Raw genomic sequence first — 23,301 nt, 5'->3', positions numbered from 1 at the left:
ATAATGCAACATAAATCCTAAATCGCACCATTTAGTGCTTGTACTAATAAGAATTTGAGCAACTCTGCCTGAATCTTCAATCACAAAAATAATCGGCTAAGCCACAACGGTCAGAATACCCAGAGAAATAGAACAAGGCAAAATATGCATTAAGGACCTTGAATGAACCACATATTATGCTACCACAGAACAAAGCGGCATTCATAAGACAAGTGATCTGGCACTGAGGTACTGTATTATGTGATGCCTAACAAGAAATATCGGAGATAGAAAAGATACACAATGTGTCGTTGTTATCTCCCGAACGAAACTTTGTCAGGCACGAAATTCATATTTTACATAGATACTGAATCAAGAGAAGTAATAATACGGAAAAGTAATGAGATCATAAAACTGTGTATCGGATGAACGATATGCAACTTTCCTAACAGAGACTCAAAGCAGCTCCGAAACCGTGACCATGACGTCACCTCAATTCCTCGACTGGCCGGACTTCCACAGGCGGCATCTCTTCGAGAATCTTCAAAATAAGAATAATTTAAAACGACTTATCATGAAATTACCAGCTTTCTCTTGGGTCTACCTTTACGAGGTTGTCGATGCCAGTGAGATATCCGTCTTCAGAATTGCCAGGAATCCAAGTTGTGCGATGGTCCATAACTTTTGGCGGTTCTACCGGTGACGACTTTGCAAAGTCAATCATCCAGCAGTTCACCTTTTCACTGTCGTGTACGATTAAGATAGAACTGCCGACAACCTTAATTGAGTTGATGAAGAAAGTCATACGATACTTCTATTAAGCTCGAAGTCAACACATGAAAACTGTTCAAAAAAGGGGCGTTCCTCATGTTTTGTATCGGGAACCAAAACGAAGTGAATTTAGAAGGTCGTACCTCATGAGTTGCGAAAAATCGACTCCTCTCAATGGCACTTCTCATCGCTTTCAATCGCGCCAACAATCTGCTCCTAATTCTTTCACGATCCGTACCAAAAAAGTCGATCAACGCGACAGTAACATCACTATAGGTGCGTACTTTTTTGAAGTTCTTTTGTAGGGAACCCCCAGGCATCTGCAAACGATTAGGATGAAGTAGGGCTAAACGCAGAGAGAATCTCTTTGTGTATAAAGTACTATATGGCTAATATCTTGAAAGTTTCACCTTAGCGGCTTCGATTCGGAAGCCTAATTCGGCAGAGCTGCTTTCTCGTTCACGAAACTGCATATAACGAAGTTTCGTGATTTCGCCGCACGCTCGTTCTTCCGGCGTCGGCTCGTTGGGATCGATGGCTGTCATCTTTTCGTACAGATCTTTTCTTCGTTTCGTATTTGAAACCTCAGACTCAAGGAAAGTCCTATAAACAAGAACGATTTCATTCATTTGCAGGGACCGGACCACTTTTTTAGAGTGAACGGTAAACGAACGATGGTTGTTTGTAATTTTTATTGTTACAACAACTGGACCACTGAATTTCAGCGACTAAGATTTTGTTAATTTTTTCAAGTATCAAATATGATGCCGAATAGTAAAGCGGATAGCTAGGTTAAGTTTGCAGAAATAATTTTTTGCGTACCTCGTGCCAACCTTGATGTCCATTATACTAGTCTTTGTTGGATCTGCGAATTGTTGCAACAAATCTTCAATTTCGATGAAGCCTTGAAAGAAGAGCATTGAAGGAAACATAAGAAAATAAAAAAAATAAATAACATAAAAAATGAAGGAACAAAGTAGTTGAAGTAGGCAAGTAAACTAACATTCATCATTCTTCTGAAGCTGCCTGATATAGCGGGGAGTGAAGCCGGTGAGAGACGGATCCCTCGAAATAACCTCGTAGGCTCTCGCTTCACTACAATTCCCAGCTTGCTTCTTGTACAAAGTACAAGTGGACGCAGGAACAATACTACCTAAACAACTATGTAAAAATTTATGTTGGAACAAAGAAAATTGTAGCTACAATGTAGCTGTAAATTAGGATAATCCGTTAATTCCATGACAGAAACATCTGGGCAGAGTAGCTGCTTGGTATTTTCTGTTCTAGAGGCACATTTGCATTTCTGGAGGAAAAAAATAAGTGACATGTACGCAAAGACGAATTTAAAGGCTTAATTTAAAGGGAAGTTGATATATAGTCGGGTAAAAGCGACATGAAGCACGGTGTAGTTGCGTAAGCGGTTGCGTTCGAAGCGGCGCGGTGGGCTTAGCGAGCGGAATCGAGGTGGGACCATTGCGAATTACAGCGCGGAATGGTGTCACCAAGGGCTTCACCACGATCCTAACCGCTGCGCTCCACTCGGCCAAATGCAACATGCTATATGTCGTTCTGACTCTACGATATGGTCGGATCAAAACGACATAAATCACGAGTGCACATTTGCGTACGCGCTCGAAACAGAGCGGTGGAGGCAGCAGTTGGGACGGAGGTGGGACCGTCGCAAACTGCAGCGATGTATGGTCCCAGCAATGGTTCCAGTACGGTCCTAATCGCTGCGCTACTCCGCACCACCTCCAGAGAAGCCGCATAAGCAATTGCACCGTGTTCCATGTTGTTTTGACCCTACTAGACTCCTTTCTCTTAGCAACTTTAGCTTACATGTCATGGATGCTCTAAGACTAATGCATAGGCCTTAGGGCACCAACTGGTTTAATAATTTACTTCGAGAAATAAGGGCGCTACTGAGTGTCCCCTCCCCTCACCTCCAAGCAACATTTTACCCGCTGATGATGTTCAGATTTGTTTAGTTCACGAGAATGAGCGGTATCACGCTCAACTCCCCCTAATTATCCGGAAAAACGGCGCGGGAAACTGCCTTGTTACCGCGAATCCTTCTACGAGACGCCTAGTGACGTGCCACCACAGGCGTATGCGCCGCTTTCTCCTAGCTAGCAGGAGGGACAGCGCAACAACCCATTGATTGCCCGCCCATAGAGGCTGCGCGTGTGCCTGCTCTCGCAGAAGTGGCATGTTATTATGTGCCTCGTAGGAGGGACGCGGTGCAACAAAGCTATTTCCCACGCTGTTTCTGTGCAAATTAGTGGGGAAATGAGCGTGATCACGCACCCACATCGACTACTCCCTTAACTATTCGTAAATTTCGTGGGTTTGAGGAGCCTCAATTTCTTGGTATGCTGCATTTAGAGAAATTGGTTGGGATCATCGTGAGATCATCGCGTACTACAACGAAGAATGGTGCTAGGAAGGGTCCTGCCTCGATCCTAACTGTTATCCTCCATTGCACCCTGCTTCACGTCGTTTTGACCCTACTATAAATCAAAACGACGTGACTGAAATCTGGTGCAATTACGTGGGTGGCTGGCTACGCTCTAAGTGGCACAGTCGTGGTTGCGATCGATGTAGGACCTTCGCTTGCTCAAAAGACAAAAAAAGTGAAGTGGCTCGGATCGGAAACAAGAGAGATAGATTAAAAAAGAAAGCTGTGAGATTGACGGATGGATAGACTTTATCAACAACCACCAATCTGTATGTTTGTTACCAACCAGGGGTGAATGTCCAAAAAAAAAAGAAAAAAGAAAAGAAGTAAAGAGCTAGTGATTAGGAGACGACACGCTATTATTCTTTCAGTGGAATAAGCAAAGTAAAATTGTTGGATTAGTGACAATAATTGCCATACATTGGCGCGAAAGCTACCTGATCCAGTGCTACACGTGGATTTAATTTGACGATCATAAAATTTGAAGTCACAACAAGGCTTATTAGGGAGAAATTTCTTCCCACAGAAGACATAGGGTGGGTCCTAACACGAATGTCAAGCGGATCTCTATTGTGATGTCAAATTAGTGCAAAACTGCACATATGTATGTAAATAATGTAATAACAAATGCAATAAAAACACAGCCAACAAAGTGAACTATGAATATTTATACCTTCGTGTCCGGACAGTTGTACCCATTTTTTCATGCGTTCTTTCAGCCATACGTCCATCGGAAGAGCGGTAATGGCCATTGTTTCCACAGACACCTAAAAACAACTCGATTGCTGGCTGAGGCGAACTCATTGTTTGCATACGTTTCGACTGCTGTACGAGTGGGAACGGAGGAGCGTGCGTGCGGGAAACGGCGGAGGGAAAATTTGACGCAATTTGAGGATACCACGCAGGTTATATGTTGTACGGGCCTACGTACGCAACCGTCCCTGAACTTCCGGGGGAGAAATCTCCAGTGGGTTATCGAACAAACCTTTTATGATCGAATAAATGATTTTGGGTGGAGAGGTTGGTTTGAGTCATATAACAATCTTTGCTGCTATGTATGTCTAGCAATGGGGAATCGGAACGAATTCTCCCGCTATTCCCCTCCATATCCATTTGAATTTCAAATCGACTAGAAGCCTATTTTAAGATTATTGTGCATATTGTCTATAGAAAGATGAGCAAAACGAACATCTTCTAAGAGAGATTCATAAGAAGAACGACTAACTGATAGTGTCTCGTCCAAAAATCTTCACACGATTCCATTGACGCGATATTTCATAACAATATACAGCGGAATCAATGCTTTCTGATCGATACGCACAATCTTTCGTATAATCCAGAACCCGTAACGTCGTGAATGGTTGGAAAATTGATTTCTTTACTATCGGCGGCCAGTTTGATTAGATATTCTTCCTTAACTTTCAACTTTATTCACCTTCCTTAGCACATGCATTGGCTGACAATGAAACATTTGCTGGTGCAAAGATTACAGGGGGAGAGAGGGTATTCAACGGCGCTCTAATCAATTTTGTACTTCGGCGCGCAAAAAAAAAACGTTCCGAGAGCGCAAAGATCGTTCCTGACCGTCAAATGTCCTTCGCATTCGAGAACGCGATAGGTAGTTCATCAATAAACAATAAAATAAACAATAAATGAACATAAAAAGTAACAAGAAATAAATAACAATAAAACACAAACAATAAACAATAAATAAACATTAGTCATAGAGGATCTATGACCTGGAGACGAAAGCTACTAAGAGAAAAAAGGAGAATAGAGCATAGGTGCGATAGGGAGAAGCCGGACCCCCCTCAGGTGAAGGGGGTTTAGCCATTGGGGTGCAACTGAAGTGAACGGGGTCCTTTCGGGAACCGTAACAAAAGTGAAGGGGTCCCTTCCCCAATTTCGTTCAAAGGTGAAGGGGGTCAGAGCGCCGGCTCCGACTATGGCATCTATCCGGTAGAGCTGGAACTACTAATGCTTCAACTCTTATTACCTAATAGTTTTGAGCTCAAAAGTACAATTTAATTAGAGCAGCGTTGAGTTCCCCCACTCACCCCCCACAGTTTCGATCAGATCCAGGAATTTTGATGAATTTTATGCCGGAATATGCGACAATACGATGTACGGAACATAATTTTGTAGACAATTTTGCCTGTTTTGACGGACATGGTGCGAATGGTAGTGCACAAAGTCCTGATACAAGCTTAGCGCTGCTTCAAATGTAAAATATGCAAAATAAGCAATAAAAGGTGTTGATGATCTTGGCTTTTGCTTTAAATACAGTATTGACAAGTTACAAAATCGTGTCAGGACCCAAGGGAAGTGGAACCCGCACGTGTTGGCGAAATAATCAAGGGCTTGTCAACCCAGGAGTATCTCATAGATCCTAAAGGGGCACTTATAGCTAAAATACTTCCTCAAATTACTTATAGATTATGATAGATTATAAATACTTATCCTAATCGGAGGGTGTTTTTTTTATCATTAAGGGTATTGTAGGATGTTAATTCCTAAAAAACTTATGTGGAATAAACTCAGTGATGGGGGCAAGTTAGCACCGCCCGCGTTAGCTGTAAGCGCTGATGGTCGTAACGCAGCGGGTTACGGGACGAAAACCACGACCTGGAGTGTAGATGACCTTCGCGATAATCATTTGACTAGCAATAAAATCCAGAGCATCAATAGAATAGTAGTAGAAGGTTTGGGAAAAAAGGAGGAGAGGAGCACTCAACGGCGCTTCTATTTCTGGAAGCTCTAACTTTTTTCTCTTAGCAGCTTTAAGCTGCATCTTCAAGACCCCCTAATTTATTAGCTTTTAAGGCCTCGATTGACTTTGTTAATCACTTCCAGAAATAAGTGCGTATTTGATTGTCGCCCCTCCTCCCCCAAACTAGACTCTACCCATAAATTTCAATGTTTGGCGAAGAGATTTGCGCAGTAAACAGTCACGTTAATAGTAGATAGTACTAATAGGGTCACATGGATCAGGAGAACATCAGATCATATGAACTGTATGACTATGATATCATTCCTTTACATTCAGCGAATGTGAAATTCAAGCCTGAATCATTAACAAACCGGTTCCGGAGAAAGTCCTTTGTACATTTTCATGTGTCCTACAGATCTATATTGTTACGAATTTGTTTACAAAAATGTGCGCACTAAAATTATATGTGGATCGAAGAGTGGGACCCGAAGTAAAAATATAACATTCAACGGGATATTTCCCAGACAACGAGATTGTTGTCAAGTGAATTTTGAACCTTGGACTTCACCTTTTGTCATCTGTTCTATGATCCTAAAAAATGCCGTCCCCACTATAAAGTTAGCGTGTGCTCTGGTGGCTAGCGCACGCACGAGGCGGGGCGGTGCGGATGTGGAACAATCTGAAGTGGTCGAGTATAGACGCATGTGCTTGGGATGATGGATCCTTCTTTTCATTGAAGATCTGCTTTTTTTCCTTCAAAAAGGCACCTATTCCAGTAACCAGTGCTTAAATTTAAAACTCTCACTATGTACACGTTGTAAACTTCTGTGAAATTTGCTAAAACCTCCATGATGTGGTTTCCAGACCAATCGAATCATCAGTGCTGTGAGAGGCTTCACTTCTCGTGCACTCGTATAGTTAAGGAAAAATTATCAGTTCATAGTTCCCGCCAAAACTTATGTCTTTGCACTTCGGCCATGCGTGCGGCTGCGGTGCGGTTCATCTTTTGTTCCACGAAAGTCACTGAGGATCATTTTAATGTATTGCACATGTGGAATCCATAGCGAAGCTTCCTGATTCATGTTTGGATATCCTGATATTCTAAGCAGAACTATAAACTAGAAAGTGACTCTTGACTTTGTTGTTGATGTACATGATGTTTCGGAAAAACAAACATGTATGGAAAAACCTGTCTACTGATGTGTTTCGTGTGAGAGATGAGAACTATTCCAGAAATGACTACGTCCCGCTACGAAAACCGCCTTCATCGTTGGCGTACTGTAAAAACATGTTTCTAGTCCTAGTTCGTGTAGGTGTTTCTGCTCTATCAACGTTTGCTCTCCTGGCTCCTAGTGTCACTGATAAATGATGACAATATCAAGAATTAAGCTATGCGTCACATTCTTGGGAAGCTTAAGGCGAACCAACCGGATTATGTATGTTTTAGTGCCAGTAAACAAAAACAGAAACACAAAGGATGATAAAAGATAGAAAAAAGGAAACTACAAAGAAAAAGCTCAAGCTCCATCTAACTAGTGGTTTAGTACTGAGTAAACTAGTAAAAAAAAACAACAAGAAATAAAAATTCCGGACTTTTAATACATGAATTTGTAGGTACTTTGTTTGAAAATTTCGTGAAGAGTTGTGTAAATGCAGAAAATTTAGCTTAAAATCCAAAACGTTAGATTCATGGACATTCAAGCTCATACTGTTCCAGAGATCATCGATTTCTGTCTCTGAGAGTCATTGTTTACCGAGCAGATGTTCTAAATTTAATCCACACCAACACACTAAGATTGACATAGATTTAAATCGCTAAATCGATCGATAGTTAGGAAAGTTTGCGAAATCCAAATAAGCAAGTTCCGCATGGCGCGCCATCCATGAGAAAACAAAAAAATTGATGAGTAGATTAGTCGCATTCGAGGATCTTATACAACTCCCAAGAAATGATAATGCTTCACTTCCAGGTCTTGAAGTAACGTAAAGCGCTACGCACCGCGTTTCACCGTTGCTTAGTTATTGATTAGTGCTTAGTTATTGATTTAATTAACTTGAGATTACTTTTCACATCCAGCTGCCAGCTCAGGTGTGTGGTAAACGTGTTTCGGGCAAGTATACTAAAAATAAAAGAAAAAGGAAACTTTTTTTGGTTAGAATACGGTCCATTCACAGTTGGATCCAAATGCGTTCAGCCGTGTGACCGTGACGCGTCTGCCGTGGCGCGACGCGGCTTCTCTGTTTGACGGGCACTCATTTTCTCCCGTCTCGTTCTCCACGATAATCTTGTCAGCATAAAATAGGGCAGTCTATCTTTGTATTCGATGTCTATTCCTCAAGATTAGTGCACATGTACTAAAAGTTCCTATTCAGTTGCGATCCCTTTCCATTTCATCGCCAACGTAGCGGGATAAATTTTTGGATATGCTCTCTAGTTAGACAGACGTACTGGCTATGCACTTATGAAAGACACAAAATTTTGCAGAATTTAACGATAATTGCGTCAATAGAGGGGCAATATCGATGGTGTAACACATTTGATTAGATACAGTATTGACGCAAACACGAACAATAAATCTTCTAAAAAATGCTGGACTTTTTCTAAAGAAAAAAAAAACAATGGTTGCTATCGGAAATGTCATTCAATGATGACGCTTGAACTGTTTTCACAACGCTACTGTGAATATCTGATATTACATAGAATATTTCGATCCTAACTCCCTATAATTTTAAAATTTTCTTGGAATAATGGGATATTTTCCGAACGTTTATAAATATTTAGCTTTTTTTATCAATTTGCTTGAGCAGCAGTCAGGATTGGTTTTTAGTTTTTTCGATATGAACAGCTATCGTTTAGAAATAAAATTTGGCATGGAAGGGAAGTGGTAGTGGCGTTGATTCGCATTGTATAACTTTTACAAGCAATTAAAAATGCGTAGAAAAAAAATGAGAATTAAACAAATACGATAAATAAATATAGTAATATAATAATAAGAGATAAATAAAACAAATAAATAGGATAACTAAATAAGATTATATGAGGGGCACGGCACTGTGATGGGTGTTACGTTTGAGTGAAGGAGCATCTGTAGATGAAGTCATGAAATGAAAACTTTCCTCCCATCTCGGAACTCACCGCAAAATACGCAACAAAAATCCCCGAAGTGCAAGAAGAGGCAACTTTTTCGTACGAATTCTATCTACGTGGTACGTGAAGCCGCAGAAGCGTTCTGGATAACTGTCCAGGAACCAAAAATCAACGGAAAGAACGAATGCATTGTGATTATGAGCGTATTTCCCCTACATCAAGATTTCTGCGGATTTCCATCTGTCTCTGATGTTCCTTCGTTACTGATTGCGTTACGGAACTACGGACAATGAATAGATCCAGAATAAACATTAAGTAATTGGGGAACATAGTGAGAGTTCACGTCTGTTTGTTTGTCAGTTAGTTTACTGTGTTCAAGGTTAACGGTTCAAGATTTACGTGTGTACGAAATCGAGGTCATAGTGGAAACGAAGCGCTAGAAACGTTCCGGACTACTGTCCAGGATACAAAAATGAACGGTAAAGACGAGTGCATTAGGGTCACTAACGGTCTATCTCCATACTAAAGATCTTTGCGGATTTTACCATCGGGGGAGAGCACAGTGAGGATTCCTTCCAAAATTCGAAAAAATTTGAAAATTTTTGTGATTTATGGTTGTGATACCCCACAGAATCAACTACGTTAGATGTTTCACTACACAAATTAAGCACTAGTCGATTTATAAATATTTTTCGAGTATTCCGAGCAATCCCAACACTTACTGTACGCTAAAAAAAGCGTGGATAAATCCCTTGTGGGTTCAATTTCCCGGGAATATTACTCATAAACAGAAATCTATAACCGTGCTGGCTTGTACCGCAAACTATCCGACTAGAATCGGGCCAAACGACGCAAATTGTAGTGCAATTGCGTAATCAACCGTGCTCAAAGTCGCACTGTGGGACCCACTGCATCCTATTGGAGCTGGCGAAGAGCCTATCACAAGCGTCGTCTCTTACGCAATTGCACTACAACTCAGGTCGTTTTAACGGGAGTAACTAAAAATAAGCCTATGATAGACCACTAAAGTACGCACTGATAGGGACGTCAGTTATGAAAGTACATGTTGAGTCCATGCAATGTCCTGTTGTACTACCTTATCGTACTTTAACTGAATAAAAATAGCGGTCAACGAAACGAGAACCGTAGCGAAGGGAATTACTAAGCAGCCATTAAAACTGAGCGCAAGTTACTAAGAACACCAAGGTTTCCTTTTCCTCCACCCCTCCAAAAGAAAAATGAAGAAAAAACTAGCACCAGATGAGAATAGCTAAGAGCTGAAAACGATTTCTGACTAGTAATTTTATTTGTTCACATAAAAATTGGATGCTCAAGGAAAAAAAAGCGATAACAACCTATTGAGTGTTAACTATTAGTTTCATAGGAATTGTGTTTTCCATGAGTTTGATGGAAAATGTTGAAAATTTTCAAAATAGAACCAGTTGAACTTTTTTGTTCACAAAAAAAAAAACAGCTTTTTTGGCTTGTTTTCACTCTTCTATTTATTGATATACCTATTGATTTGATTGGATGTTTTCTCTGGTTTCATCAATATTTTCATCAATATCTATAAAATATTATGTCATAAAAATTGAATTTTTAAGAAAGAAAAAAAGCGACAGCCGCCTATTGGTTGTAAATTAGCGGGAAGGCGAGAATAACGTATCCATGGCTTGAATAGAAAAGTGTAGGAGCGGCTTCTAGCGGCTAGATTTGCACTATGACTAAGTGAGTTGGTAGAACCCTCCGTTAGTCATACCGGAAGCAGCACAAAGGAAGTCGACGACGACTGAGGAGAAATTCTCGAAAAAAAATCAATAGCGGAAAGCGATGGAGAGACGGACCATTCACTGGGAAACGGTAACATCCATTGGTTTCTCCTCTCCCGCTACTTCTGTGCTGTCGTAGAGGTTTGTGCCCACAGACAACCGCGCTAAGTACAGTACAGGAATCAGAAATCCACAGTTATTCCTGTAACTTTATCCTCACAAGTGACGACAGCACGGGGACAAATGAGTGACGCTGTGAAATTCTTGGGATTTCCTTCCGCAGAACAACGGAAAGCAGAGTGTGAATTACTGATTTTTGAGGAGAAAAACAAAATCACTTCAGAAAATCCAACCACTCCCAAATGGAGACTTCTTACTGCTCTTCTTCTTTTTTTTGACTATGAAAAACTGGTAAACTGGTAACGTCTAGCGTCCCATAAAACTGCTTCGATAAATCATTGGCCTCGCAGTGATAAGCGGACGAGAACACAAAATTTTTCGATGATTCCGAGAGAGAGATTAAAAGTTCCCACCTCCTCAATTACATGCTTTATGGGCCAATTTGCCACTCCAGGAAGCCGTACCAAGAAAAAGATCAGCTAAGGGGATTTTTCCTCAAAAATTAAAAATACAGAAAACGAATAAGATGTACGAATTATTTACATTACACAGTTGTTTTTTTTTTCAAAATAATTGTGTACAAGAAAAAACCGCTGTAATATGCCTCAAAAAAAGTGTGTGCATCTGCTCGCGCGAGGAAAAAAAAACGAAACGGGGAAAAATGCGAAAAAAACGGGGGAATCGCTGCGAAATTCTTCGGAAAAAAGCGTTTGTATTTGCGCGAAAAAAAAGAATGATAGTGCTTCGACGGTTGCACTGTTTAATCAGGAAGAATCGGATCAAATGCAAACATTTCGCAAAAGAGAACGAAAAAAAAAACAATAGCAATATCGATTACTATGCGTGCCAAGGATTACGCAAATATACGGGACTCACATGTTCGTGGGAATGACGATGTTGGCCGAGCGTATGCCGTCGATTTAATGACGATTTGATTTCCTGTTCTCCTGGATAGGAGGGTTGATGTTTCAGTTCGCGTAGGACGTATGTGGACATATTAGGAATGATATTTTAGTTAGGAATAGTACCGATACGAGAGGAGGTCGCGATTACGGTACGGTATGGATTACGGTGAATGACGTGAAGCAGTCAGTAGTGTGACAGTTAGCAACTAACTGAATGTTCTCGGCGATGGTGTGGTGTTCGCCAGATTGGTGGCCGGCCCCGCCTCCACAGCACAGGAGGGTAAACAACAAACCAAACGGGGAATGAAATAGCGGAGAAATAGGAGAAAGAAGAGAGCCAGGCCGGAGAAACTCGTTCTTTTTTGTCTGTAATATAACCAAAATAGATCCTTAATTGATGGAAATATGTAGTTCTTTGTGCAAATAAAATGATCTGGCATATAAAATGAACACGGCAGCTAATGTATGATGTTTGGACAACTGATACTTTTTTGTGACGTACTTCCGCCGCAATCAAATTCCCATACACATATTTCACACAGAAATGAAAAGATTTTGTGCTGTGGATTGCGCTAGTTGAATAATTTGTCGCAAACGCAGTTATTTCTGACATTACTGGAACAATTTTTCAATAATTACTTGAATAAGCGTTAAAACATTCATTATTTTCGAGAAGAGTAGGCTTAAGATGAATTGGAACAACTGTGCGCCAATTGCAACTTGCCCCGCCCACTGCAAACCATGCGCAGTTTGTGACCAGTAGTTTTTATGAATTACTCCTTGGTTCCATTTGAGGAGGAGAGCTGAGGTGGTACGGGATTCAGCTACCGCTGAATAAATCCTTACCGTCAACCCGTATCACCTCAGCTCTCCTCCTCAAATTTATTCAGCGGTAGCTGGTGCTAAATGGACCGAGGAGCGGATAGAAAGGATTAGTGACTAAACAGATGCAAACTCCATCAAAGAAGAAAGGCCTATTAAGAATTTTTCCAAAAAAAAAATCCGTATTTCCCGTACGATCTACAGAAATAACGCGCTCAGCTCGTGATTTTGAACTTGGAAAGGAGGAAAAATACGTGGACCTTGCTTCAAAAAAATCTGTGGAAAAACTATCACTATTGTCCATGGCGGACATGCTCTTCTAAAGGGAACGAGTGAAAATTTGATAGAGACTCTTCTACAGAGATATCACATTTTTTCTTAAATTTATGTTTATTAAATCCTTTAGGATTGGATCCGGTACTTGAGTGAAGAATGACTTTTGAATGGACGAAAGTCTTCAGTGGGCTAAGTGCGCTCTAACTATAAAACCTGCTCTAACATTGAAGCATTGATTCCTCGCCGTTCTTTGCGCTCTCTTCGTCTCTTTTTTTCTGTCAAATTTTTCTTCTCTTTGTGAATTTTCTTCCTGACTCGTCTATGCGGATCTAATTCACAAAAGATACTAGGACGAGTTTCAAGGTAGCACTCTAGGATTTCTTGTAGCCAGAACAATGAACTGAAACTGAGGTTAACGATTACTGTAAGGGATCCATTTCTGTAGTCGAAAACTTCAATAATTCTTAGCTTAAGAAAAACAAATAGAAACAAAGGGGAAAAAAGGCAAAAATGTGGATTTATTCTATTAATTTAAACTTATTTAAAAATATTTTAGTATTTTAGTACCATTTATATTAGTTTTGTTTGATTTTAATTTATTTAAAAGAAGTATGTTTATCAACTACTATTGCTGAACAAAATTGTGAATTTTGATAATTTTAGTTTTTTTTTTAGAAAATATTACTAAATATCTATTCTTACAACGGGATAGTGCAAAAAAAAAGCATAAGGACATAAGCAGGGACGTCATCGAGCGTCATACGACGAGCTACACGGCTACTAACATGCTCCAACTTCCGATTCCGCTCGATCGATTCGCCTGGCAATCCAGGAATAATGCGGCCGCGTGACGCCGTTTTCATATCAGTAGTAGTTATGAATGGTTATCGCATGCATGGAGAACAGGTCGCGTGCTGACGATCGGGGAAACGGCGGCGACGGCGGCGGTGCGGGGAAAAATCGTTAATTCTAATAGGTGTCGAATAAAATATTCTCCTCCTTATTTCTATCATAAATAACAATTAAAACAATAAATAATGAAATTTAAATAACAATAATTTCTATCATTTTTTCATTTCTTGTGTTTAGAGCTAAAATTTGTCATCGAACAACGACAGATATGAGGATAGAACTGGAATTTATTACGGACAAATCCTAAAAATCAAGATCAGCGATCAAAATCAACCACTTCGTTTGCTTTGCGTGGTTGTTAAGCCTAAGGAGGTCCTATCCAGACTTTATAACTCATGGAACTGTGTTTTTCAAGCTTTCATGATGTTTTCTTTGATTTAAAGGAGGTTTAGGATTTTCAAAGGAGGTTACATAGTTTAGTAAAGAGAAAGAACGGAATTTTTAATATTTTTTTTAATCGAAAAAATACCTTCAGTTAATCATCGATATTCTAGTAATTGGTACGGGCCCTAAATTTTATGTTTTTCGGCCACTGATTTTATGAAAATATCATAACGTCTTGAAAGCGCGTAAGCATGCCTTCAAACTTTATTTTGAAGACATCACCAGGTTAAAATTCTTCTCAAGAAGATATGAATATTATAAGAAAAAGAAAAAGAAAAAAAGAGAGGAGTTGGTAGTAGTGTAGTACCAGGTAAATCAGGTAGGTCAGGTAAATCTGACTCATTCTCCTCATATCTCCTGCGTTCTGGATGAGTATGGAGTATGTATGGATCTTAGTGGTTACGGTCGAGGGGAGACCTTTGCTGACACTATTCCTCGCTGTAATCAGCGATGGTCCACCTTGATTCCAACCGCTACGCTCCACCGCACCGCTTCGAGCGCAGCCGCTTACGCTAACGGTACAGTTCTACATCGTTTTCTAATCAATTTATCAGTAGGAAATTCTCTTTTCAGTTAGGAACATCACGCACTAAAATAAATTCCCTGAATAATCATGTTTCTAAAGGGTTAGATCTATTTAGTTGTGCTATACAGGTATGTTCCATATATAGTAAGAAATTTCACATAATGACAATTTTTGCCTAGTTCTCAAGCGTTAAGAATATGTACAGTATCTACTGGAGATTGCTCTTTCGATCGCTCGTAACTTTAAACTGAAATTAAATTTGAATAACTTCTCATAGGCGAAGCACGTGACAATACGGACCCCCTCCCCCCCTTTCAAAACCTGTTTCAGGTTCTAAAATCATAAAAAGATACAAGAAAGATAAGAACAAGAAATGTGAGAAAAAGAAGTTCTTGGAATATCGTGAGAACAATCGTTCACATTTTCGAATATTGAAATTATCTTGATTTAGATTTCGATTGTGAGAGGGAGCGAGGGAGAGAGTGAGGTAGAGATGAGGAATATAGAATCGTTAAATCTAATCGCCCGTAAATCACGGTAATAACGATCTACCACTTACTGGACAACGAACGAACGAGGAGATTTCCCTCGTTATTTCATGGGTTTTAGGAGGAATTTAATTCCCAGGATAGCAACGTGATCTTTGATCTATCTAGGAAATGAGGAATGTGCACAAAATGCTAGCACAACTACTGGAAGGACCCAAAAATAGATTTTTAAGAAATGACATAAAATGTGAAGAAAAACAAAGTGAAATGTAAATAAAATATAGATGAGATGATAAAATGAGTGTATTTTTGAAGTAACGATTTATTTACTAGTTCTACTTGGTAAACATTTTTATTTATTTTGTTTACTGTTAAATTATCGTAAAATAGTGCAGCGAGCAACGGATTCGTATGTTCCCCACGCGGACGAACCCGAGTTGAGGTGGAAGGGGAACTAGGCAACGGGTCCGATATGTTCTGGGATGAAAGAGAGAGACAGAGTGAGGTGGAGAAGAATGTTTGAGAGAGAGCGATGAAGAGAAGAGATAGGAAGAGTGTGTAAGACAGTCAGAGACTCAGAGTGCGATCACTCGCGGACAAATTTGCGGCGAACGCGTTGCGTTCGTCCGGTGCAGGAAGCGCGGAGGACTCTGCGGACACACGCCGCTGCCACCACCGATCCAGTCAATTCTTCCAGAATGACATTTTTTTCCGTATGTCTTCGTATCACTCGCAACGATCAAAACATATCTGCTCATGAATCATGATGAACTGTTGGAGAAACATGAAGGCGATGTCATTTCTAATTTTATTCCCCTCTTCCCTCGCGTCACGTCTTCACACCGTAAGAACGAATTTGCACGCGGTTTTAATACAAAAACAATGCAAAAAAAACCGTAGCTTACGTAACGCGACCCGCAAAATGACGTAAGCAGTTTCGTGGATGTGAAACGCGAGAAACAAGCCCCCGAGGACCGGTTCAATGATTCATTTGGAGTGGGTGGACGTCACGAGAAATTAACCATTGAAAATCTGTATTATAGGGGGATAATTTTCGTGGATTCTTCCTTCCAGAAAATCCTTGAATGGTTAAATCTGATTTGATTGAAATTTGATTTGATTGAAAATTTAATTGGAATTTTTCTCAGCATAAATGTGTTGTAATTTTGGAAAATGGTGCTATTTCCTACTATTTTCAACAAAGAAATCCAATATTTGACATTTCAAAGGAAAAAAAAAGAAACAATGAATTCTGCAGCATTTTTTGGCGAAGTGAAGAGGCATATCCATCAAAAAATCGGTTTTTGTGTTTACAAATATGATTTCCTCTATTGACTAGGTGCAGACAAGCAAATATTATGCGCACTGATCGTGTAATTGTACGGGTATTGTGTAGTTACGTACATATTGTCCCCCCGAAACGTCTGTCGTGTATGTACAGTATGATTTCTTCGACAATAGCGTTGGAAAAGTGAAATAATCCGATTTTGGGGATAGAATTTAGTTTGTCCGGAGAATATGAGCTGGGCTTGACACTCACTTTGAAATATTGGGTTAATTTTGACCTCCGGGCTTTTTTAAATCCGAAATGTACTGTAATTTACTGTAATTGGTATGTAGATACATGCGCGATTACTAATAAATATTGCTAATCACTGTAAATCATGATTTGTGATGACAGGGACCACTTTTTTTTAGTTATCGTAACAATTTTTAAGATGAAAAAATGCTGCAGACGAAAAAATCTCGCAGGTAAAAATCACATAAAGGTGGTCGAAATTACCACGGGGAAAAAATAATACAGTTTCATTCCCAACTTTTATGTGCTGGCGTAGCGACGTGTGCGTTTATGCTTTCGCTTCGCCTAGAAGATCTACATATTTCTGGGCACGTTGGGTGGTGATGGTTTCGTTTAGATATAATCGTTGTGGGACCAATTGAAGGGTGTATAATTTACTTATATTGTATTTTTAGAATTAAAACATTACGATTGCCGCAGTTGTTGGTTGCTTTTTGTTTGACAGGGTACGTAGGTGGTTTCCCTGGCGAACGTGGAAACGTGAAATACAGCAGTCTGGACGCTATTCCAATGGAATTCGAGCATACCTGTACGAGTTTCTCAAAAGCGTCGCCAAAAGTTTGTTGTTCCGGATCTCCATCAATGTATGAATGCTTACATATGACCATGGGGGTGGTATGAGGCGTTGAACGTGGTGTTGGAAACGGAAAACAGTTGATTATCTGGAAAAAGGGAGTAGTCGACAGGAGTCTTTAAAGAAAAAAAGGAAAAGAAAAAAAAAAGAGAAAAGCAAAATGTGCGCAGTAGATGGAAATATTTCGGACGCGCAAAAAATAAAAGAACTTAGTTTTTTTTTTCCTGGAAAACCACAGTAAACAGACAGCCGTCGAGAGCCGAACTGCTGTAATTAGGACAAACCTTGGTGATATTTCGAGTATTTCAATCGATTTGCACTTAGTACGTGGTCTCATATACAGTCGGCGCAGAATGTGTTCAGCCGAGTGACCGCGACGCGTCTTCGTGCGCTGCGGCAGTCGCGTCGCGGCCATCCGGGTGAGCGCATTCGACTGCGGGAAACTGTTGTCTCTTGCGTTACCTGGGTTGGTGATCAATCTTGCAAATATTTGTATTATTAGGTTTTTTTTTCTTGATTTAGGCGAATGGATATCTGTGTTTGTTGACCGAGTGATATATACTAGACCACTTTACAGTATCCTAGAAATCTCACTATCCATTCAAGACAAACGGACTGATTGCAAGTCAGGTCGTTTTGATCGGAATAACGTCTATGGTCTGGTCAAGACGACCCCACTGGTAATTTGACCGTCTGTTGCCGAAGTGGCTGCACTCGAAGCAGGACAACCAGTTCGTTCGTTCGATCGCAACCCTGGAGGTACCAAGAAGGGTCCCACCGGCACCCCAACCATCTACGCAATTCAGCAGTCAGGTCGTTCTGTTCGACTGTACGTTACAGCAGCTGTACACCGTCGACGGGAGTAATTCCCAGATATTTACTGGTCTTCTAACTTTAAGGAATGCAATTTGCGAGGATACGTGGAAGAAGACAAGGTCCCATTTGCCCAAACCCTGAGCAGTATGTAATTTGGAGAAAATGTATTCCCAGCTGGACCAACGAAAATTTCTTTTAGATATTCTAAATCAAAAATTCTATATAATTCTTTCAATTATTAGGTATTTTTCAAATATTCTCTTCTTAAGAAAATTTTGAGCTAAAAATACATTGTTAAATCTGGATTGTTATTTAATATCCTAACTTATTAGATGCACTCATTTTTTTAGTGAAAAATCGCATCAATCAATAATTACTGTATCCATTCCTCCCATTCCTGCAGAGTTTTTTTTTCTCCAAAAATTTCACTCTTCACTAAATTCGAAAAAAAATATACAAAGGAAATTAATCTGATAGATTTACAACTTCGAGAAGTTCCAGCGAAGAGTGAAAGTCCAGGAATTGGCGCTCCAGTTGAACGAAAAAAAAAATGAAATAAAAAACGAACGAGACCGCAATACCGGAATCCGTTTTTTTGAAGATATGTTAGCAAGTTCGGTGCACAATTCATCATGGCGGAAAAAAGCCGAATATGGAAATATACGATGAGAAAAGTGGAGAAAAGAAGGGAAGAAAATGGTAGAGGAGAAAAGTTAAAAAAGAGGTGAAAGATACGTACTCACTCATTCAATTGATTTTGTTGTTGTCATTACTTATTTATTTATTTTTTTTTTCATTATTTCAGTTTATTTAGTAAAAGAGATTATATTAACGACAGATTCCACAAACGCATTGTAGATGCGTAGTTGTTTTGGCGCACATGTGTAAATATTTTGATTTTTCTGGGAATTATCCACAGATCAATGGAATATTTTAGGGAAGTGAAAACAGAGTAAATATTTTTCTTTCGACATAAATTCAGATTATGAAGTTGAAAAAAGGTATAAACGATCCCCTCAAGCTTCCCATAGAAGAATTTTGGCTGCAATCATACTAATGTACACATATGTAGTTTTGCTAGTTGTCTAAATATTGTGTAATTAATACAGTATCCTCAATACCGTAACACCAATATATAATGTTCAGAAGCAAGTTTTCCCCACAGTAACAGGTAAACGGAATAAAATTCGCCATCTTCACGGAGAAAATGGTTTTTTTCTCCTGGAAAGAAAAGATTTCCGAATATATGAGGAATATTATTTTACTAGGCCAGGAAGAACAAAAAAAATGATTAGGAAGAAAAAACATAACAAAATCCTAGTGAGCTGATATTTTCTTGAAGTTTGACGTAATAAAATCTATCATTTATGGATTTTGTATTGCGAGGGTACAATTTTACAGTAAGAACGGTTCTTTACCCGATGAATTTCAGAGGCAAATCCTTTAAAAGGTTGAAAAAAAACTACTTTTTAATAAGTACCCTAAATAACTCAAATAATTTTAAACAATTTCTAAGTAGGCAGTTTTTTTTCTAAATCCATGTAATTTTGTTTACCTGAATAAGCTTTTCTTGTGATGGTGGTCCTTCGATGATCGGCATCTCTCGATCGCAAACGCTCGGCGTCGGAATCTCTTCCCATTGGAAAGCGTGCAATTCCTGACGGGACAGCCTTAAAATAATGTAATCATTAATTCCATTCTGTCTGAATACAATTTTCCTTCCCTCGTTTTTTTTTTTTCGAAAGCACATGAATTTACGGCCGCAGATCCACGGAGAATTTGGAAATTTGTCGTTGGGAACATGTGATAATATGAAGAAAAATAAAATTTCCATTTAAAAATGTCTTATTTTATGAGTTTTGTGAGTACGACTAAGAAAAATCCTCAACACCTAGGAAAAATAGATCAAAAACCCTTGAAAAACTGGAAAAATGTGAAATCCTCAAAAAAGTATGTTGGAATAGGTGAAGCCGCGCCCTAGCGGAGGACCCGGTCCCAGGAGGAACCGTGAGATGACCCACAGTAAGATAAGGGTCATTCTAAATTTTGAGAAATTCATGAAAGTTTCGTGAAGAACCCCTCTGGGACCCATATCACAGTGTATTTGTCCTTGGAAGGATAAATATGATGGAAATGATGTGATTGCTGCCTTTTTATGCATCTCTGTTATTATTTTGTTGATTCTCTATTCTTTTTTTATTATCTTCTATTCTTCTTATTTATTTGATTTATTTTTATTTTTTGTTTGTCTGAACGAACAAATTATTGTGGGACCCATGTACAGTCATTCGCCGGAAAAATATTTCCAATATTAGAAAGAGTGGATATGTATTTCCGCTGTATGCTGCATTTATCCGCGTATAAATTTCCATTTGTTGGCAGAATATCCGATCCAGGGCCATTTGTCTGCCGGATTCCATCTATTCAGTTGGATAAATGACTTTAGACATGACCTTCCTTTCTGATCCTCAGCTTTTACCAACGGAAAACTTAGGATTCGCGGAACTTTTCCGCTCCTTTTATCTCGTTGCCACCGTTTTCTGCTGGGAAAAATCTGCAATCATATGGAAATTTTTCGGGGATAATAATGGCTGATCGTTCACACGTGAAGTGCTGTAATAAAAATGAAAAATGATTTTAACATTGTGATGTGATCGACATATTGTTTTCCTGCATTCAAAAACCAATGGAGCGCTATTGCACGAGAAAATTGATTTACGGACGTAGAGATGGAAATTTTCGTCTTTTCTCACGTTCGTAGGAACTAATTTCAGCACACGAGCGGCAATTTTTTAGGGTTTTGAATTTCCTGCAAAGCGTAAACTGGTGTTTCGTTGTGTAAAAAGTTTCACAACATGTGTTTTGTACGGGAAAAACAATTAATAAATGATCTCGAATAGTAGACTGAAGATTTTTTTTCAAAGTGAAAGTATCATGTTTATTTTTATTATCACATGTTCACACGAAATTTCCAAAATTCTCACATAAGCATAGTTATTTTAAAATAACTGATCCTTCAACAATATGAAGTTCAACTTTTAGAAAAAAGACAAGAAAAAAAAGCAAAAAGTAAGGAAAAACAAAGAAACGCAGGTCCTAAAGCACAGAAAAAGTAGTGTTCCGCAAAAAAAATAATAGGGAAAATAGAAGTGGAGCCAAGCAACCAGGAATATTTCCGGAAAAAAAAAAGACAGAAAAAAAGAAAATTTGGAACGATTCATACAGCAAATTTCCCCACAAATTCCTAAATATTTTTGAAATTTTGTTCAAATATTATTCATCTCTTCCTTCCCGAACAATCTTTGCGAGAACGATAATAGTATTTTTCTTTAAGGATAGAATAATCGATTTTTTTTCTCCCGGAAAAAGATCAGCCTAAGCGAAATCATACAAAAAATCCTGACTTTTTCAACTCCTTCGTTTCCCTTCCTAAGTGAAAAAAAATGGAATCTATTATGAAAAGGAGAATTTTCCTATTCAGACACATCATCATATTCTATGGATAGCGGAGAAATCCCAGGGAAAGCTCTATATGATGCGGTGGTGGGACCCTCTCATTGCCTCATCGAGTTCGGGTTGGCGAAGGTCCCACAGTGAACTTAGAACAGCTTACGTAGTTCCAAGACAGGCCGTGATTCGTAGGAAATTTATTTGAACTTCACTGAACATTAATATCTCATGCGTTTTTTTTCTGGTTTCCAGTTTCTGGCAGAAAATAAGAAGTTGACAATTTCATTGACATCTACTTACGTGTCAGAAGAACAGTCGTTTGACGTAATTACCACCTTATCAGTTTCTGTGACTACATCACATCCATCTGTACTGAAGTGTAACACGAACTCATATAAATAATTACCAAGTAAGAAATTCTCGTTCTCGTCATAAACTTACTGTATTTTTTTAATCTTTGATCTTGGCAATTTACCGGCTTTCTTCGCCTTGTAGACATCATCGTCGGCATCACTAAATGAACAGGAAAATAGGACAACTAACACAATTCGCACAGAATCGCATACTTACTGTGATTTCAACGTCCAGCATCCGTGCGCACAGCGAAGTGGACGGCTGGCACTCCCGCCCATCGCTTTCTGCAAGAATCACGAGTCAGACGGGAAATCAACGGGATCCGGCGTCTTCCAGACTGACGCTGAACACAGCTAGCGAGCGCTTCTTTCGCTGACGAAGAAGCGCTGCACGGTAGAGAAGGAACGTAGTAGCGTAACGTGTGAACGTAACAGATCCGCCGCACCGGATACCGTTCGGATTAACACCGGCACATCGCAAACCGCCCACAGTATAAAATGTGAAAACACACAATTTCACCGTCATAGTACATTGAATATTTGAATCGATAGACGAGGCGAGAGAGGTGAGAAGTGAAAACGACGCTTCGATGCCCCGCAATGCCATCAAAGCTGACAGATCGATCGCACGTATGGATAGAGATCCATGAATCGATCTGAGTGCCCCGCTAAGATTTCGACAAGGAAAAATGCCTACTAGAGATTGGGGAACTGTTTTTTCTCTAGAAAATCTCTGAAATACTCCAAAAATACTAGTAAAATTCAGGAATACGGCTTCTCAATCCTCATTCGTTAAACTACAAATTTTAGCCTTGGCCTACAGCTCACATACTGTTTCCAAAATTTCTAAAAAGCAAAATTTAAAAAAAAAATTGGACGGAAAATAATACTAGGATGGCAAATGTACCGTTCAATCACGGCAAAACCAAAGGATAAAATGCTTACAGTTGGAGATCCAGAAGCCGCACGCAACGATTCGAAAAAATATTATGAGGAAAAAGTCGATGAACGTATATTTTATTTTTTATTAGTATAGTATTTATTCTATTATATTTCTGAGGGAGGATTTGAAGCATATATTTTCCGTATTTCTTTTTTTCATCTGCACAAAAAATTGGAATATGAGGTGTAAAAGAATTGGAGAATTTAAATGAGCGAAATTTCCACAAAAATTGCTAGATCCTTGTGGAAAGGGTGGCAAGATTGATGAGCTTTTATACCTTCATCCTCGTGTTTTGCCGGTGCTGATTGCTCTACGATGAAAATTTCCCGGACTACGGTAGTTTGTATTCGCAGAACACGAAATGGGAGTTTTTCTGGA

At 39.3% G+C, this 23,301-nt stretch overlaps 1 protein-coding gene across 4 annotated transcripts; it reads right to left on the bottom strand.

The window, feature by feature from the left end:
• Positions 1-466: 466 nt before the first annotated feature.
• Positions 467-22,587, bottom strand: RB195_004318 (uncharacterized protein; the record flags this gene model as incomplete). Of its 4 annotated transcripts, XM_064182105.1 has the most annotated exons (13): positions 467-520; positions 584-757; positions 894-1,070; positions 1,161-1,353; positions 1,573-1,654; positions 1,754-1,903; positions 3,882-3,975; positions 17,315-17,449; positions 19,733-19,847; positions 21,928-21,999; positions 22,069-22,140; positions 22,198-22,265; positions 22,324-22,587. In XM_064182105.1, 13 exons carry the CDS (start codon positions 22,585-22,587, stop codon positions 467-469), a joined length of 1,650 nt encoding a protein of 549 aa, XP_064033372.1. The 4 variants fall into 4 exon arrangements, with proteins under 4 accessions (XP_064033372.1, XP_064033375.1, XP_064033373.1 ...); XM_064182108.1 differs by lacking the exons at positions 17,315-17,449; positions 19,733-19,847; positions 21,928-21,999; ... (1 more) ...; positions 22,198-22,265; positions 22,324-22,587 and adding an exon at positions 11,772-11,891; XM_064182106.1 differs by lacking the exons at positions 467-520; positions 584-757; positions 894-1,070; ... (2 more) ...; positions 1,754-1,903; positions 3,882-3,975 and adding an exon at positions 17,193-17,314 and having other exon boundaries at positions 17,386-17,449.
• Between the last annotated feature and the right edge of the window lie 714 nt (positions 22,588-23,301).

Source organism: Necator americanus, chromosome I, assembly GCF_031761385.1.
Source record: "Necator americanus strain Aroian chromosome I, whole genome shotgun sequence".
NCBI lineage: Eukaryota > Metazoa > Nematoda > Chromadorea > Rhabditida > Ancylostomatidae > Necator > Necator americanus.
This window is presented reverse-complemented; position numbering and strand designations above follow the sequence as displayed.